The sequence below is a fragment of the Ceratotherium simum genome, chromosome 5, assembly GCF_057802395.1.
Source record: "Ceratotherium simum simum isolate JZ-2026a chromosome 5, ASM5780239v1, whole genome shotgun sequence".
NCBI classification, from domain to species: domain Eukaryota; kingdom Metazoa; phylum Chordata; class Mammalia; order Perissodactyla; family Rhinocerotidae; genus Ceratotherium; species Ceratotherium simum.
This window is the reverse complement of record NC_141904.1, coordinates 56,262,314-56,279,023: the sequence shown is the minus strand read 5'-3', so window position 1 is coordinate 56,279,023 and position 16,710 is coordinate 56,262,314. Positions and strand designations below refer to the sequence as shown.

The following is a 16,710-nucleotide window of genomic DNA, read 5'->3' as shown; positions in this document are numbered from 1 at the left end:
CCTGAAGATTGTAGGAGAGTTATTATATAAATGGTATGTCTTCCCAAGAAGGATTTGGGATTTCCTGCTATGAGGGTCCTGGAACGATTTCCTCACTGACCTTCCTAAAGCTCACTTGTTAGATCTTTTTTTTTTCCCTTGATCTATCCAAGTATCCCTCTAATACTTCCTGTCTTTGTTAAGTTAGCCAGTATCAGTTTCTGTTGCTTGCAATCCAAAGAAATTTAACCAAAACATGTGTTTAGTCACATTACTCATCCTTTGTTAGAATTCTTTCTCTAGGAATTGCTGACGTGGTCCTCTGTTTTCTGCACAAAAACCTTCAGACATGGGAACAAGGCAGCCCATGCTATTGTTGATGGCTGTGATTTAGCCAGTGTTCTGTTATTGAATTGACATCAGCCTTACCTACCTGTGACTTCCATCCTGATGTCCTAGTTCAAATCTTAGGGTCTCCCTGGAACAAGCTTCATCTGTATTCACTTTAGCAGATAGTTGAAGGAATAACTACTGTGTTCCTAACTCTTCCCAGACACTGATTATTCCCATATTCATAGGTTCCATACATATACATATTGTATTAAAAATCCAACAAAAGGGACAATGAAAGGAGAGGCAGAATATGTCATATTTCACATTGGACCCTCTGGGCACCTTTAGATGTGGTTTTCCTAAGGATTAATGTTGACCAGCTTTTCTTTCCTTCTCTAGACACTGAGGACCCCCACAAGGACTTGGACCTCACGCCTTACAGGGACTATTTGTGAAATAAAAGATTATTCTTCACCTATATCCTTAGGAAAGGATATCTGAAACAGACTTCACTATTGTCAAAGGAATGTTCACTTAGTAAGAACAGTTGGGGTTCAACATGATGTTTATAAGCCAACCATGGTGATCTAGTGGTTAAGATTTGGCACTCTCACTGCCATGGTCCAGGCTCATTTCCCAGTCAGAGAATCACGCCACCTGTCTGTCGGTTGTCTTACTGTGATGGCTGCGTGTTGCTGTGATGCTAAAAGCTATACCACCGGTATTTCAAATATTGGCAGGGTCACCCACGGTGGACAGGTGTCAGCAGAGCCTCCAGACTAACACAGACTAGGAAGAAGGACTTGGCTACCCACTTCTGAAAAAATTGGCCATGAAAACCCTATGAATAGCAGCCGAGCGTTGTCTGATATAGCACTGGAAGGTGAGAGGATGGTGTACAAAGACCTGGCAGGGTTTTGCTCTGTTGTACACAGGGTCACTAGGAGTTAGAATTGACCTAATGGCACTAACAACAATGACTTTTACAAGGCAGCCTGCTTGGAAGTCTCAGCAATATTTAGGGAAATGTCAAGCACTTTTCAAAAGGAAAGACAAGCCCCCATCTATGCAGAGTCAAGGGGGACCAGAGGGAATGCCCCAAATGTTGCTCAAACATACCATAACTATAATAATATTCGGTAACCAAATGAGTGCTTGTTTTCCCTTGGATATCAGGGACCAATAATATGAAAAATATTTTTGAAAACAACATAAAGCTTAATAAGCTAATTAAATTAAATAAGCCTATTCAAGTGTTAACTACTATCACCATCATTTGATAAAAGGGTATTTTAACACCAAAAAGTAGGAAGGACATTCCTTGATTTCAGAATAAAAGGCTGCTGTTTCCTAGAAAGGGTGTTGGCGATCTTACTCCCATAATATTTGTCTATGTCCCCATGTGTGTGTGCATGTGTGAATGAGTGTCTATGTGCTTGTATATGTGTGTGTGAGTGCGTGTGTACATGCATGTACGAAAACTTCAGCACAAGCCAGTACCAGTCTTCAGGTTGGCACTTAGGAATTACCTAATTTGGCCACACTTTTTCCTTAATGGTACTCTAACATCCCTGGAAGTTATGCAGCTGGAAATAGTCTTAAATAAGCAAGAGAGAAGTAATTTTAAATGACTGAATCCTCTTAGCTTTTCCTCAGATGCTCATCCCTGTCTGGAAGCCCCTCTTTTCCTTCCACAGCCCTCCAGTCCAGCCCTCCTTCACACCCAACCATCACTCCTGTCCTCTGTGAAGCCTACCCCCTTCATCCCAGACCAAAGGAATGTTTCTTCCTTCTTACCACCAAGCATTTTAGCAAAATGACCAAGGCACACAGACTTGAATTCAAATTCCAGTTCCACCATTTAAAAGCAATGTGACCTTGAGCATCTACTTAAATCTCATAGACTCAGTTTACTCAACTTCACAATAGGAAATAATTAGTAACTTTATCCATGGAAGATAATTTGAGAGGACTAAATGAAACAATATACTTTGCTTATGCCTCACATATGCATAAGGTCAACAAAATGATAACTATTAATAATTGTGTATCCTCCATCCTAACAATGGAGTCATTAATCAGCTATTATTTATCTTTTGATTTGTGATTTAATTTTTCATATGCATTTGCTTTATTTACCCAAAGAATTCGCAAGCCTTTTCCCTTATTCATCTCTCACAGCGCCTAGCACAGTATTTTGTTCATAGTAAATTGTCTTCAGATGTGGGTGGAGATTAGGACTCTGGTTGACATTAGACTGTTCTTTTATGCCACTACCCATGAGTGTATCGCCATCCTCAAGGATGCTTTTTTAGGGGAGCCTCTCATCAATGAGACTTTGGAAAACTCCGTTAGGAGTTCTGCACCCCGTTCTTCTTTGACTCCTGCCTTATGCCCTGTGACTTGAAGTTCAAATCTAAAGGAAGGGGCTCTATTGCTGCTCAGTGGGTCTGGGCGGCCCCAAGGCTGTCCCGGGAGATAGATGATCTGATCTCAAAGCAATCAGTCAACAGGTCAGTATCTTGGGGAGTGGTAATCAGTGTCAGGTTGGGGTCTGGTCACCAGGAAGTTTCTCACTAAGTGGTTTTCCAGGTCTGGGGGCCCCCATTAAGGGACTGAGCTCTGTCTTCTTTCTGGGCTTCTAGTTCCCCTCCTATCCCTCTGATTTGTGTAGCAGGCTCTCTCCTATAGACTGGGTTAATTGCCTCTAGTAGTTAATCTTGGGTACACGTAGGATAATAGTTGGATATTGTGGAGAGGGAATTGCCTCAACTTTTTAAGTCTTTGAGAGTAGAAAGTGATAAAGAATTAAAATTATCTATGGACATGTATTATAAACAAGCAAACAAAGAAACCAATAAAGCTGCCTTTTATTATGGAAGAAAACTGTTAGGTTAACTTCAGGAAATTGCCGATATTCAACTCTTTCTGATCCACAAAAAAAGTGCACTTCATATCATTTAGCCTAATAGCTATGAATATGAGGTTTCGGATTTCTATTTATTTGTTTATTTTTGACCTTCTAGATTGCAGCTGGATTTCACTAGACATTCAGAATGAAGAGGACAAGATGGGAGGGAGCTTTTGAATTGATTATCTCAGTATTTGATACATGTGGGTGGAAATGCCATGTGGAATCCTATGCCCAGCCTTTGGATTAGTAAACAGGATTCAAGAATATCGTCTTTGCATGGCATTGCTGATGATCTGGTATTTGTTCCTGATGGAAATAGAAGGGTATTTATTTGCGTTTTGTGGCATCATTGCAGGGTCAGCTCATCTCATGACTGTGTGGATGGAGAGTGTCTGGCGTCTGCTGTGTGGTAAAGTCCACGGAAGCAGGGGTTGAGCCTTCTTGTTTGTCCTTTCCTCCTTGGTACCTTGTATGCAGTGGCACTCAGTTAATATGTGTCAAAGGAATCGAAGAACTGGACTCTGATCATCTGGTTTGTTTATTCTTCCTTGTGTGGCCGGTGAAGAGCTACCCCAGAGGAACACGTTCATTTCAGTTGCTTCAGGCTGGACTTCATAGTTTCACATCCGAAATGTTCCTGCTTCTAGTGATCGCTCCTCCCGGAGTGGAAATTTCACTTCCATGAGCCACAAGGCCACCCATACTGTAAATCTGAGACTGCTTTCTATACCATTGTGTCTTGGGCTGGTTCCCCAACGATTCTTTCCAGATGTGGAGTGCTTTCAGGTAGTTTACCAGACTCTTTCATTCTGCATCCGCTGTCTGGTTTCGCATTCCCTCACCCTCTGAGAAGGAGCACGCTGGTAGTGTCCCATGTATTGTATTCATAAATCCAGAAATTTCAGGTAACTGATATAACTTCTCATATTTCTGGATTCACTAGCTGATTTTTGCAGCTCTTTGTTCTGCATGTCTTTTAAATCAGTTGCTTAGCAATGCAATACTTTAGGTGTATGTATGTATATGCATAGTTATATACCGCTGGAATTTGGGCTCTGAAAATAATTTATCGTTATTGAATATGTTCTTGCATCTCTTCTTAGTTTAGAGGTTATGATACATTGATGAAACCTTGCCAAGAAAATGGCCACGAGCATTTGCTTTCTCTCCCATTGACACATTCAACAAGTGGTTAATGAGTGTGCATTAGACAGGCTCAGTGTGTTTTCGTGGCAGCATTTTAGCAATTTCTTCCCCGCATGGAACTGTGATAAATTTGGTTTCACTTCTTTCCCTCACAATGTTGAATTGTGTATTTCTGATCTCTGTCATTTGGACTTTGTTATTTCCAGAAAAACATATCCTCCTAGTTTTTAGGTATGAAGCTCCTTTGGATTTACAATCTGTTTTATTCTGTGTGCTCTTCTAGCAAATCTATGGCAAGTACAGAAATGGTGAGACTTTCATTTATTTGGAAGCAACTATGTGTCCATTAAGTTATCTCTTTAAAAAAAAGTAGGCACCTAAAACATGCCTATCACCTCTTAACCAACTTCTCAGCAGGCCTAATTCTATGTTGAATGATTACTTGATAATTTGATAAATGATAATTTGAATCTGGGCTTTCATCAAGGAATGAAAAATGTGAGCAGAAAGGGAATTAGAATGTGAAATGCCCTAGCTCTCTCTGCATCATGGAGCACTCCTGTGGCTAAAGTTCCTTTTTTTAGTAAGCACCCTTTGCGGTATGTTTTTAGAATACAGATTATAGAGGTGTAATTACTTTGGAAAAAAATGGAAGAGGGCAGTATTTATTGCAATGGCCACGAGATGGCAGACCTAAAATCCAGACTTCTCAAAGACATTTATATGAGGAATTGCATCTTTGAGGATGCTCCGAAAGCCATCAGCTTCCCAAAGAAAGACTCCCATAGGCTATCTTGAATTATTGTTCAGTTCCGTGGCCGGTACAGCATGGGAGAACAGCTTCAGGTTGATGGGAATCTGTTTAGCCCTCCTGCCTGTTGGGTATCATGCCTCCCTGCCCCTACTGGAAACCTGCTTTTTTCCCAGCCACTACAGTCACTCACAGCACACACAAACACCCACTCTCTCTTTCCTTCCCGCCGTGCAGAAACACAACGGCTTTTTTCCTTCCCGTGAATATGAACTCTCTCAAAGGAGACACTTCCAACAAACTCAATTTTTTTGTAATTCTCTCTACAAAGATTTGCTCCACAGAATCTTAATTTGATTTTCTTCAAATGTTGCATTAACAAAATTCTGGAATGTGCCCCCTCCTGCTTCTATCCCTCTTACAGCAATGACATGACAATCTGTTTTGTTTTTCATTATAATTTAGCTTATGGGACTGTTCTGTTCCATGTAAACATAAACAAAGGGAGGTTTGATTTAACACAAAAATTTCAAATTAAGAAGGGAAATATTTAGTTCAAGATACAGGAGGGCAATTTGCTGTTCTGTGCAAAGACTTATTGACAAATCTTAGTAGCCTTAAATGTACAATAGAAGGAAAATTAAAATATACTTCCTTTTGGGAAACTTAAGTATATGCACACAAGCATACATACATATACATCCCACCAATAAGAAAAAAATAATTGATCGGATGTTCTGGGGGCTAATCCTTGACATCAGTGACCTGTTTTCTGGCAATTGTTCATTTCCAACAAAAAAGTTAATGTGATGAGACAAGTCACTTGACAGTAACTGATCATCCATGGACAATAGGTTTAATTTAGGTGGATGCTGGGCAAAGCTTTGGCCCCCAGTGAAGTCCAGATGTATTTAGTTTTCTTATTATCAATCACCAATAACCCTTTGAAGGAGTCTAGTTGGGTGTATTTTACCTAGAAAGCTGCCTTGGCAGAATTAAATGGTCAACAGAGAAGCCTTCTCGTCACTGATTGGGAATAACAAGAATGAATGAGCGTCATGGAACATTATACACTAAAACCTGGTATGCTAGTAGGTCCTGGAATCCCTTCATTTCACTTGCCCTTCCTGCTTCCAAATTTACCATTTTTATTTAAGTTTTTTTTTAATGGAAGAATTTTTGTTTTGAAGTTGGTTAACTTTGGTTAGATTTTGCACTTGACCTTGACTTTTAAAAGGTCAGTTTTCATAACACGTTTCCATTTCTCATACTACATGAAATCACGTTTTGCCCACTTCTGTGTGGCCTTTTCTATCAGTTTGGGTGGAATAATATTAAATAGTTATTGACCAGGTTGGACCTGGCTGGTCTGGGATGCAACTCTTCTATGATGAACAGATTCTTCTCCACACTCAAGCTCTGTTTTTCTCCTTTAAGTTTGTTTGCAAAACAGACATCAGCTCGTAAAAGTCAATTGTGCAGCTTAACCGAAACTAATTTCAGAGAGTATATCTTGAATACGAGAGACTCGTTGGCATGTTTAGATATGTTTACTACAAAGTGGAGCCCAGTAGAAAATAATGCAAAACTTTTGAACCTTTACATTTGGTGGTGTCTGTGTTATATGATCATAAGTAATTGCTAACATTTGTGTGGTCATGTCAGGCACTGAACAGAATCTTTACACGCATTATCACATTTAACTTTCGCAACAATCAAAGAGAGAGTTACTATTATCCTTCTCAGTTCAATTGTGAGGAAATCTATGTTTCAGAGATGTAAAGTAACGTGCCCAGGGTGACAGAAACAAAAGATATTGCTGAGATTCAAACCCAGGTGTCTTCGATTTCAAAGCTCAGGCACTAAATCGATACCTTAATCAAGTCTTAATGACTTGAGTGATATTTTATGTGTGTTGGTAAGTTAAAAAAAATCATAATAGGCTCAGGTAATCAAAAGAAGTAATTTTTCTCTCTCTCTATTTTTTTGTGTGTGTATGTGGATCAGGCACACAGTAATCAGTAATACCTCATACACATCCTCTACCAGGACCTGGACAGTGGTCCCTCCCATCCCTCATTGTCTTTTTATCAGTTTTCCAAAGGGATGGGAATGGAGAGAGCGATTTAGGATAGAGGCAATAGCTCTTCCTGGCACTTGTCCTCCTCTGGACTTGGGCCTTTTCCATATGGGAAAATCGGTTGGCCTCAGACTCACCAACATCCCTTTTGTAGCAGGATGCCAAGAGGTGCCATCATTTGCCATCTTAGTGTCCTGAAGCACAGAATCTTGCCACTTTAGAGCTTCCTGGCCCAGTTGCGCTTGGAGGATGGGCCAAGGGTGGGCCAGCTGCCTCACTGGGTCATGCCCTGAGCGAGTAGTGGGGTAGAAGCTGGTGCATGGAGCAAAGAACTTCCACAAGACTCCGTGGCCCCTGTGTTAGGAAATTCCAGTCGTGTGCTATTAGGTTTCAAAGACAGAATTCTTCGTAATTGGAGTAAACTATTTCTTGAGGTCAGTTTTCGGTGGGCGACAGAGAACAAGCCACATTAAGGAGTCTGGGCTGCCAAAGCCTGGCCTTTACAAATCTGGTCTGTTCTTTGTCCTTACTGAAACTCGTGGTTGTTCAAATATATCTTACCCTGTGGGCTCCACCTCGTGTGAGCAGCTTCGCTTTCTGCGTGGGCCCTTCTGCATACACAATACATCATTCTACTGGTGGGTAGTGTTGATATTAATTGATATCAAAAGCCTTTTCTTTTTCAAGATGCCGCTTGAAAATACAGCTTTTAAAATTTAGGCAAATGAGCATCTATCTCCAGGGTTGATCACAGCAAACTTCCACCCACCCTCACCCCAGGGGTGAGAGAGAGGCTGTTTTGAACAGGATCTTTCGTCACCGTCTGTCTTAAGTCACCTCCTACTGAACTTACGGTTGAAGATTCAGGGTCATGAGGGAAAGAAAACAGTAATTAACTGGAAAAAGTTGATTGAACGGAATTTTTTTTTTTCCCACAGTATGATTAGAACATGACTGCAGGCTGAGCACCATACATAATGTAGGTTCTCCCTTGTATGTCATTATCCAAACATTTCTTAATGGAATGCATTTTTTTAAGCATCTGCTTTTGTAATTGAATGTGTTCCTAAAGATGGGTCAGCTAACTAAAACAAGAGCCCACAAGAAAAAACTGTGTTAATGCTTCTCCCCCCAATCCAATTTATAACAGTTCCTAATTGCCCTGCCTCATTTACAACTCCTAAAATTAATTTTAGACCCTTTCTCAGAGCTCAAGTCATCATTAATAGAACGACAGAACAGGGAGTGAAATAGAAATGTTTATAAAGCTCCCTTTTAAATTGACTGTGATAAGTGACGTAGTGATGTATTATCATCAGAGGATTCTCGAGCTCTCTTTGTGAAGGTTAGCCACAGGCAACACTCAAAAGAAGGCATTTATCTTGGCAGGAGACGCCCTTCAGTCCTCTTTTGTTTTATTCCATCAAGGATTTTTTTTTTTTCAGGGTGGCTAAAACCATTTTTTTGGTGTTTTATTAGCTGTATCTTGACTACCTCCTACAAACTGAATGACAGTTTAGGGTTATTAAATGTGTTCTCGTGCATATTTTTATCCATTGTTAACCCTGACTAAATGCATGCGAGGGCACAGAACTCCCCCCTTTTTTACTCCATTGTTGCCCATATTTGTTAAAGAAATTATTCCCCTTGACGTTTGTTTAGGCTGCACTTTGATAAAATGCTGTCTATGGTCCACTTTCGTAGCTTGGCATTCAACAGACTCATAGATTTATTTCTCTTTGCATTATCTTATCTTCCTTTCTAGAATATTTGGGCTTCCTTTTCATATTTTAAGCTACATTTTGGGGCACAGACAGATCACCTTAGTAATTGTATACTGGAGCATTGCAGTGTTCTAAAGATAATTTGCAAGCCTTTGGCATATACTTAACCCCACTAACTGTCTGAAGATGAGTATATATGTTCTTTTCGTGTTGTCTGTGAAGTTGCTTAAAGGACAAATGAAGTGCTGAAAGTGATTTCAGGCATATAGAAACTTTCTTCAGGTTGATGGGACAGTAACAATTTTTGAAACAATATAAATCTGGCCTTGAATCTAGAAGGTGGTTCACTTGATGGGGAAAATAATGAGGATTTTTCTTTGCATTTCCAAATTACATCCAAGTGTCTTGTCACTAGTACACTCTTTATACTTGAGTCTTTTTTAAAAGATATAGATGTAAAGGAGGCATCAGAACTGCCAATATTTGTTTTCCCAGTTTTCAAAAGCTGAATCAAAATTCCCTGTTGGAAAAAAAAAAAAAGCAGGAACGTTTAATCTAAGCTTCCTAATCTATTACATTGTTTGCCATTTTCTCAAAACAGGCCTCTGTGTTTTTTCAGTAAAGTATTTGTCATTAGATGCATTAAGTAGATGTATCAGCAGATCGGCTTATGGGAATCGTGGAAGTGTAGAACCTGACTTAGGGCTGGCAGATGAAGTTAATCTTTAAAAACCATGTTTGGTATCCCTCACTCACAAAAAAACTCCTGACTTTCAAAGTAGGGATAATGAAAACCCATAACCCTGCAGAATTAGCTCCCAGTGACTTAAATTATTAGTTAAAATGTATCAGTTTAATGAAGAGTTATTTTAAATTCATCTTAGAAAGCTTATTGCTTAAAAAAAGGTGTACTGGCTCTGTCAGCCTAGAATTAAGAGTTTGCTTTGCCTGGCACCCCTCTACAAATAGATAATGACCAGATATAGCTTTAACATATTCAGAACATCTTTCTAAAAAGCGTGAAATGTTCCTATTTTTCTAGCTTTGTATATTTTTATTATCTTCTGCTAATTACTCTTTGATTTAAGTAGACTGGAATTATTGAATGTAGATAGCAATCAAGGTATTTTCGAAGACATTGTCATTAATTCATGGCCAATATTTAGATGAGGGTTTTAAAATATATATAATCCTTGTTATACTAATTTTATTCAGAGTTCTATCATTGTATAATACCAGCACTTATAAAACAGATTTGTTAGCCAAAAGCTAACAAAAGACAAAAAATGCAGTAAGGAAAACGTTATGAAGAACAAAATGGTTTTTTTTTGTATTGGTATTAATGTTGATGAGTGGTTTTAAATGTATACTTTTATAAAAATGATTTTCAATGTATTTTGAATCTTAATAATTAGATTTGGGGCTGTATTTAGTGATAATATCTATAGAGAATTAGGAATTGATATATGTTTTCCTTTGATCGACAAAACTGAGAGTTAGAGATTAATTTATTGGGACGTTTGATGATATTATAAGAGGGACATTTGCTCGTACTATAAGAGGAGAAATACATGTTAAGTTCTGAAAAGTCTAAGTTATAGAATTATAGGGGAGAAGGAGTTTAGAAGGGTCATTCTTTAGGTTGATGATGACTTTTAGCAATTGTTAAAGCTATGTAGTTCTGAATTTTGACCTGGAAGAGGAAAATAGGTTAAAAAGGGCCATAGGACATAGGGACATGAAAGTGGACATAGGGAGCCTAGTTAGGAGATTAGTGCCATTGTCCAAGTGGGAGATGATATAGATTGTACCAGATGTGAGTGTATATGAAAGTATGTGTGTTTACACTTATCTGTGCATAAAGAGTGAGAGGGACAGAGACAACATAAATACCTTGATGGGAAAATGAGCAAATTTCGCATATGCCAAGTATTTGAAGCATGTACCTGCAGTTTATTTGGTGACTCAAAAGCTTCATTTGCAACTTTTTAATGTTCAGTCTTAAGATATTTTGTGGGAGGGAAGAATAATGCAAAAAGATATAGATAGAAAAAACCTAAAAACTAGCTTATCCATTCCATCACTATGAGATAATGACTCTTAGCATTTTGGTATATTTCCTTCCCATTTTTTTCTATGAATATAGTTTTATGTTTTGAGAATCTTATTGTATATGTATTTGCATGTCAAGAACTGTGAAGGGTCTGAGATTTTCCCTGTTGGCATGCTGACATTTTACTGCCTGTTACGCTAACGTGTTAATTGCCTCAGTTTCATGGATGCAGGCAGATGACCAGAGACTTTCGGGTCAGAGACAAAGGACTTTATTGCTCGACGTGCAGAGAGCAGCGTCTGCATACTTATGTCAACTCCCCTTTCCCCAAGTCCCATGGAGACAAGACAGATGGGCCAGATGAATAGCTGTACGTGCAGTGGGTTTCATTAAAAGAGAGCAACCCTGACTTTAGGGAACCCGAATCTTTTATAATGGGCGGTAATATGCCTGTGCTTTGCTCTGGAGAGAGACACTATTATACAGGGCAGTAAGCATGTCTACCCTCTGATCCTAAGGGAGATATGGCCTCTATCTTCCAAGGCTAGTCTCTATACAAACGTTCTTGAAAGATCGTGAGAAAAGAAGATAGCGCCTTTGCTTGTAAAATGTGCAGAAATACGAGACGCACAGAGAATTGTCTCTCAACAAACATAATTGTTTTCAGGTATCATTGGGTTTTTTTCATCAGCATTTTAAATGGCTGCATATAGCTGTAAAGAGTTAATTGTAGAGATGACCATAATTTGCTGTCAATCCCTAGTTTTACTAATAATGATTTTTTACGTTGTTTCCATTAAAAAAGCTTCACTTGAACATTTCAATTTGGGGAGGAGTGAGGTAAAATATTGCATTTACCTTGGGTGTGTTGTAGCCAAGTTGGAGTAGATAGCAAATGTGCTCTCCCTGATTTTAAGTCCATGCAGCCCCTTCAGCTTGGCCTTATGTATAAATATGCACTGGCTATGAACGACAAGTATGTCTATTGTCTCAAGATGTTATCCAGAAGGAGACAGGCCCTGTGAAGCTGGATATTAATGCTGCTGTTGGTAGTCCAGGCTGCACTGGTTTTCTTCTGGAAAGTGGAGATGTTTCCTGACATTTCTGCTGCTCACACATCTGATCGAGCCTCAGACAGAAGCTCCTGCTGCCTGGCATTAGCGGGGCCCAGAAAAGTCCATACAAATCCCTGCAGTGAAGATTGGGAAAATCTGAGATCCAAATAATGACCATCTTGTTTAAACATCTGGAGGGGGCCTGGTCTGGTGATGGGGATTAAAAAAAAGACAAAACAGGATCACGACCAGGTTTTAGTCCTGGGACTTATGTGCAAAGAAAGTACCCAATATGGAGGCTTTCCTGGGGCTGTAGGGACTTGTAAGGTATCTAGAATGTTGCAGAAGTGACACACATGGTTGGGACAAGATTTCCTCAGTAGAAAGAGGACTAAATGAAAGACACCAGGAGAGCCATTTCCTAGTCAAAAATGGTCCCCCAAAGTTCCAGGTTACATTATGTGACAGATGTTGTCAGAAAATAGGACTATAAAATGGGAGGAGGCAGTTTTTTTTTCCCCCCCCAAAGCCCCAGGAGATAGTTGTATGTCATAGTTGCACATCCTTCTAGTTGCTGTCTGTGGGACGCGGCCTCAGCATGGCCAGAGAAGCAGTGCATCGGTGCGCGCCCGGGGTCTGAACCCGGGCTGCCAGTAGCAGAGTGCGTGCACTTAACTGCTAAGCCATGGGGCTGGCCCAGGAGGCAGCTTTAATACTTTTCTGAGTAAAGAATTATCAGAGGTTAAGCAGGAATCAAAGCATTGTAATTTAAAAACAATGAGAGGAAGAGTTGTACAGTGGTGTCTTCAGAATATTTTTTTTTTTAGTTTTTTAATTAATTTTTAAGGAAGATCACATTGGTTTATAACATTATATAAATTTCAGTTGTACATCATTATATTTTGACTTCTGCATAGACTGCATCATGTTCACCACCAAAAGTCTAGTTGCCATCCGTCACCTTACACATGTGCCCCTTTACCCCCTTTCATCTTTCCCCCGCCCCTTCCCCCCTAGTAACCACTAATTTCTTCTCTTTATCTATGAGTTGTTTGTTTATCTTCCACATACGCATGAACTCATATGGTAATTGTCTTTCTCCGGCCGACTTATTTCGCTTAGCAGAATACCCTCAAGGTCCATCCATGTTGTTGCAAATGGCAAGATTTCATCTTTTTTATAGCTGAGTAGTATTCCATTGTATATATATATACCGCATCTTCTTTATTCATTCATCTGTTGATGGGCACTTAACGTTGTTTCCAAGTCTTGGCTATTGTGAATAATACGGCGGTGAACATAGGGGTGCATATATCTTTTCAAATTAGTGTTTTCGTGTTCTTTGGATAAATACCCAGAAGTGGAATAGCTGGATGGTATGATATTTCTATTTTTAATTTTTTAAGGAATCTCAATACTGTTTTCCATAGTGGCTGCACCAGTTTACATTCCCACTAGCAGTGTACATGAGTTCCTTTTTCTCCACATCCTCTCTAACGCTTGTTATTTCTTGTCTTTTTAATAATAGCCATTCTGACAGGCTTGAGGTGATATCTCATTTAGTTTTGATTTGCATTTCCCTAGTAATTAGTGACGTTGAACATCTTTTCATGTGCCTTTTGGCCATCAGTATATCTTCTTTAGAAAAATGTCTGTCCATATTTTTTGATTGGGTTGTTTGTTTTTTTTGTTGTTGACTTGTATGAGTTCTTTATATATTTTCTCCCAATTGGTAGGTTGTCTTTTCACTTTGTCGATTGGTTTTCTTTGTTGTGCAGAAGCTTTTTAGTTTGATATAGTCTCATTTGTTTATTTTTTTCTTTTGTTTCCTTTACCTGAGGAGACACGGTATTCAAAAAGATACTGCTAAGACCAATACCAAAGAGTCTACTGCCTGTGTTTTCTTCTAGGAGTTTTATGGTTTCAGGTCTTACATTAAAGTCTTTAATCCGTTTTGAGTTAATTTTTGTGTATGGTGTAAGATAATGGTCTACTTTCATTCTTTTGCATGTGACTGTCCAATTTTCCCACCACCGCTTATTGAAGAGACTTTCCTTTCTCCAGTGTATGTTCTTGGCTCCTTTGTCAAAAATTAGTTGTTTGTAGATGTGTGGGTTTGTTTCTGGGCTCTCAATTCTGTTCCATTGATCTGTGTGTCTGTTTTTGTGCCAATACCATGCTGTTTTGATTACTATAGCTTTGTAGTATATTTTGAAATCAAGGCATGTGATACCTCCAGCTCTGTTCTTTTTTCTAAGGATTGCTGTGGCTGTTTGGGGTCTTTTGTTGTTCCGTATCAATTTTAGGATTCTTTGTTCTATTTCCATGAAAAATATTGTTGGTCAAAAGTTTTTAAAAAGTGCAAAGTGAACTTATTTATTCCTTGAACAAACATTTTTGACACTCACTCTGTACTCAGTGCTCTTCTAGAAGCTGGAGAATTGGTGATACACAAGACAGATGAGGTTCCAATTTCATGGAGTGTCAAGTCTAGAAAACAAACAAATAACAAGTATCTCAGATCCTTTAAAATAGTGACGAGTTCTATGAAAAAAGTGTAATGTGACAGGCCGGTGGCTTGGACATGAGGTGGAAAGTGGGGAGATACTGCTAGGGAGAGCAGCTGGAGAGGGTTTTTCTGAGGAGGATGCATTTGAGTTGAGACCTGAAGGATGAGGAGCTGAATGAGGCAAAGGCACCCAGTCATGGGGAATTGAAAAGGAAAAGCTTATGAGGTAAGAACAAGTATAACATTTTCAAGGACTAGAAAAGAGTTCATGAACAAAATATGCTGGAGCCTAATGATCGAGGAAGGAAAAGGGCGACAAGACCATCTCAGGGAGGTGGTCAGGGCCAGTTGGTGTACCGGGTTGCAGGCATCAGTAAAGCGTTTGAATTTCAAGTCTAATGGGTGATGCAATGGACTTTTTTTTTTTATTTTTTATTTTTTTTTTGTGAGGAAGATCAGCCCTGAGCTAACATCCATGCTAATCCTCCTCTTTTTGCTGAGGAAGACCGGCTCTGAGCTAACATCTATTGCCAATCCTCCTCCTTTTTTTCCTTCCCCAAAGCCCCAGTAGATAGTTGTATGTCACAGTTGCATATCCTTCTAGTTGCTGTATGTGGGACGCGGCCTCAGCATGGCTGGAGAAGCGGTGCGTTGGTGTGCGCCCGGGATCCGAACCCGGGCCGCCAGCAGCGGAGTGCGCACACTTAACCGCTAAGCCACAGGGCCGGCCTGCAATGGACTTTTCATGCAACAGAATGGTGAAATCCAGATTTGTAATATTTTTAAAGATTAGTTTGGTTTCTGTACCAGGGAGACCAGTGAGTGAGCTCTGAGAGTAGATGATGTTGTTTGGGAGAAGTTTGGTATCAGTAGATTAGTTTAGATAAAGGGATGTATTTTGGAGCAAAACCAACTAAAGTTGTTTATGGATTGGCTCTGGGTAGAGAAGGAAGGAAAGGAATCAAGGATGACTTCTGGCTTTGCAGCTTGGGCTACATAGTGGATGGTGGTGTAATTACTGAGAAAAGGAAGACTGAAGAAGGAATGATTTTTGGTGGAATGGCAGCAGAGCATCACTAATTGCACTGAAAATGGCAAGGGGACCCTAGTAAATATCTCTGCCTGCCTTCAAGAGAAAATCTTGCATGAAAAAATAATACTTGATATTGAAATTGCTGCTTAGTTTTGTTGGGTTGTCTTGGAGTGCCTAGAACCTTACTTGGCAAATGGATGGATGGATGGATAGATGGATGGATGGATGGATTACTATATGGATGAATGGGTAGATGGATGAAAGTGTGTTAGAAGTGAATGTTCAGATTGACTCCCTCGATTCCTAATATGCAGTGGTGTCTATGAAGCCATTGCAAGATTGCTTTCTCAGAGGACACAGTATGTAGGTCTCAGGGATTCTGAACCAACCTTTGTTCATTCTGAGAGTCAAGGAGGTAGTTTGTCTTAAACGTTATCCGTAATTCCTTCCCATTGAGACAGTACTCTGTGGCTCACTTGAACTATAAATGCCAATTGGTTTTTTTTGTTTTCATTTTATAAAAATGATCACAATAATCTTTATTTTACCAGACAGGAAGCACTGCTTGCGGCAATCAGTGAAAAAGATGCAAACATTGCCTTGCTGGAATTGTCTGCCTCCAAAAAGAAAAAGACACAGGAAGAAGTCATGGCCCTCAAGCGAGAAAAAGATCGACTAGTGCATCAGTTAAAGCAGCAGGTGGGGTCTCCTGCACAAGAGGTGTGTTTTGCTGGGTTTGGGGCGTTGGGTGCTTTCTCTGGGGTTAGCCACTCTTCATTTTCCCATGTCCCTCCTGTGGGCTCAAGCAGCTAAAACCAGGTAGGAGTGAAATGGCCCAAGTTGTTGCTGGGACACCATTTTACTGCTTTTCTGTGTTTATGTGCATGTGCCTGGGCTTGTGTGGTTTGCAAGTTGCTCTGTTTTCCTTTCTTTTGTGTTAGTATCATCTCCCCAGAAGTAGCTCTCAGCTCTCTTCCTTTCAGTGGACTTTGTATGACTTCTGACTAAATCCTAAAAACTACAAATTAAAGTCTGGGCACCTTCTTTCCTGTTGGACCTGTTACCTTCTGTCTTGCTCACTTTCTATGCCCTATAAATGACTCCCCTTATCCTGTTCTTTAGATTTCTTTCTC

At 39.7% G+C, this 16,710-nt stretch overlaps 1 protein-coding gene across 6 annotated transcripts in view; it reads left to right on the top strand.

The window, feature by feature from the left end:
• Positions 1-16,710, top strand: part of ERC2 (ELKS/RAB6-interacting/CAST family member 2) — a 907,827-nt gene that overhangs the window by 673,434 nt on the left and 217,683 nt on the right. For all 6 annotated transcript variants that reach the window (XR_015552235.1, XM_087431197.1, XM_087431195.1 and 3 more), the window contains one exon: positions 16,129-16,276. Coding sequence is in view for 5 of the 6 variants with exons in the window: in XM_087431197.1 (XP_087287323.1) it covers positions 16,129-16,276 (148 nt within the window). In the remaining variant the exon portion in view is untranslated. The remainder of the gene's footprint in view (positions 1-16,128; positions 16,277-16,710) is intronic.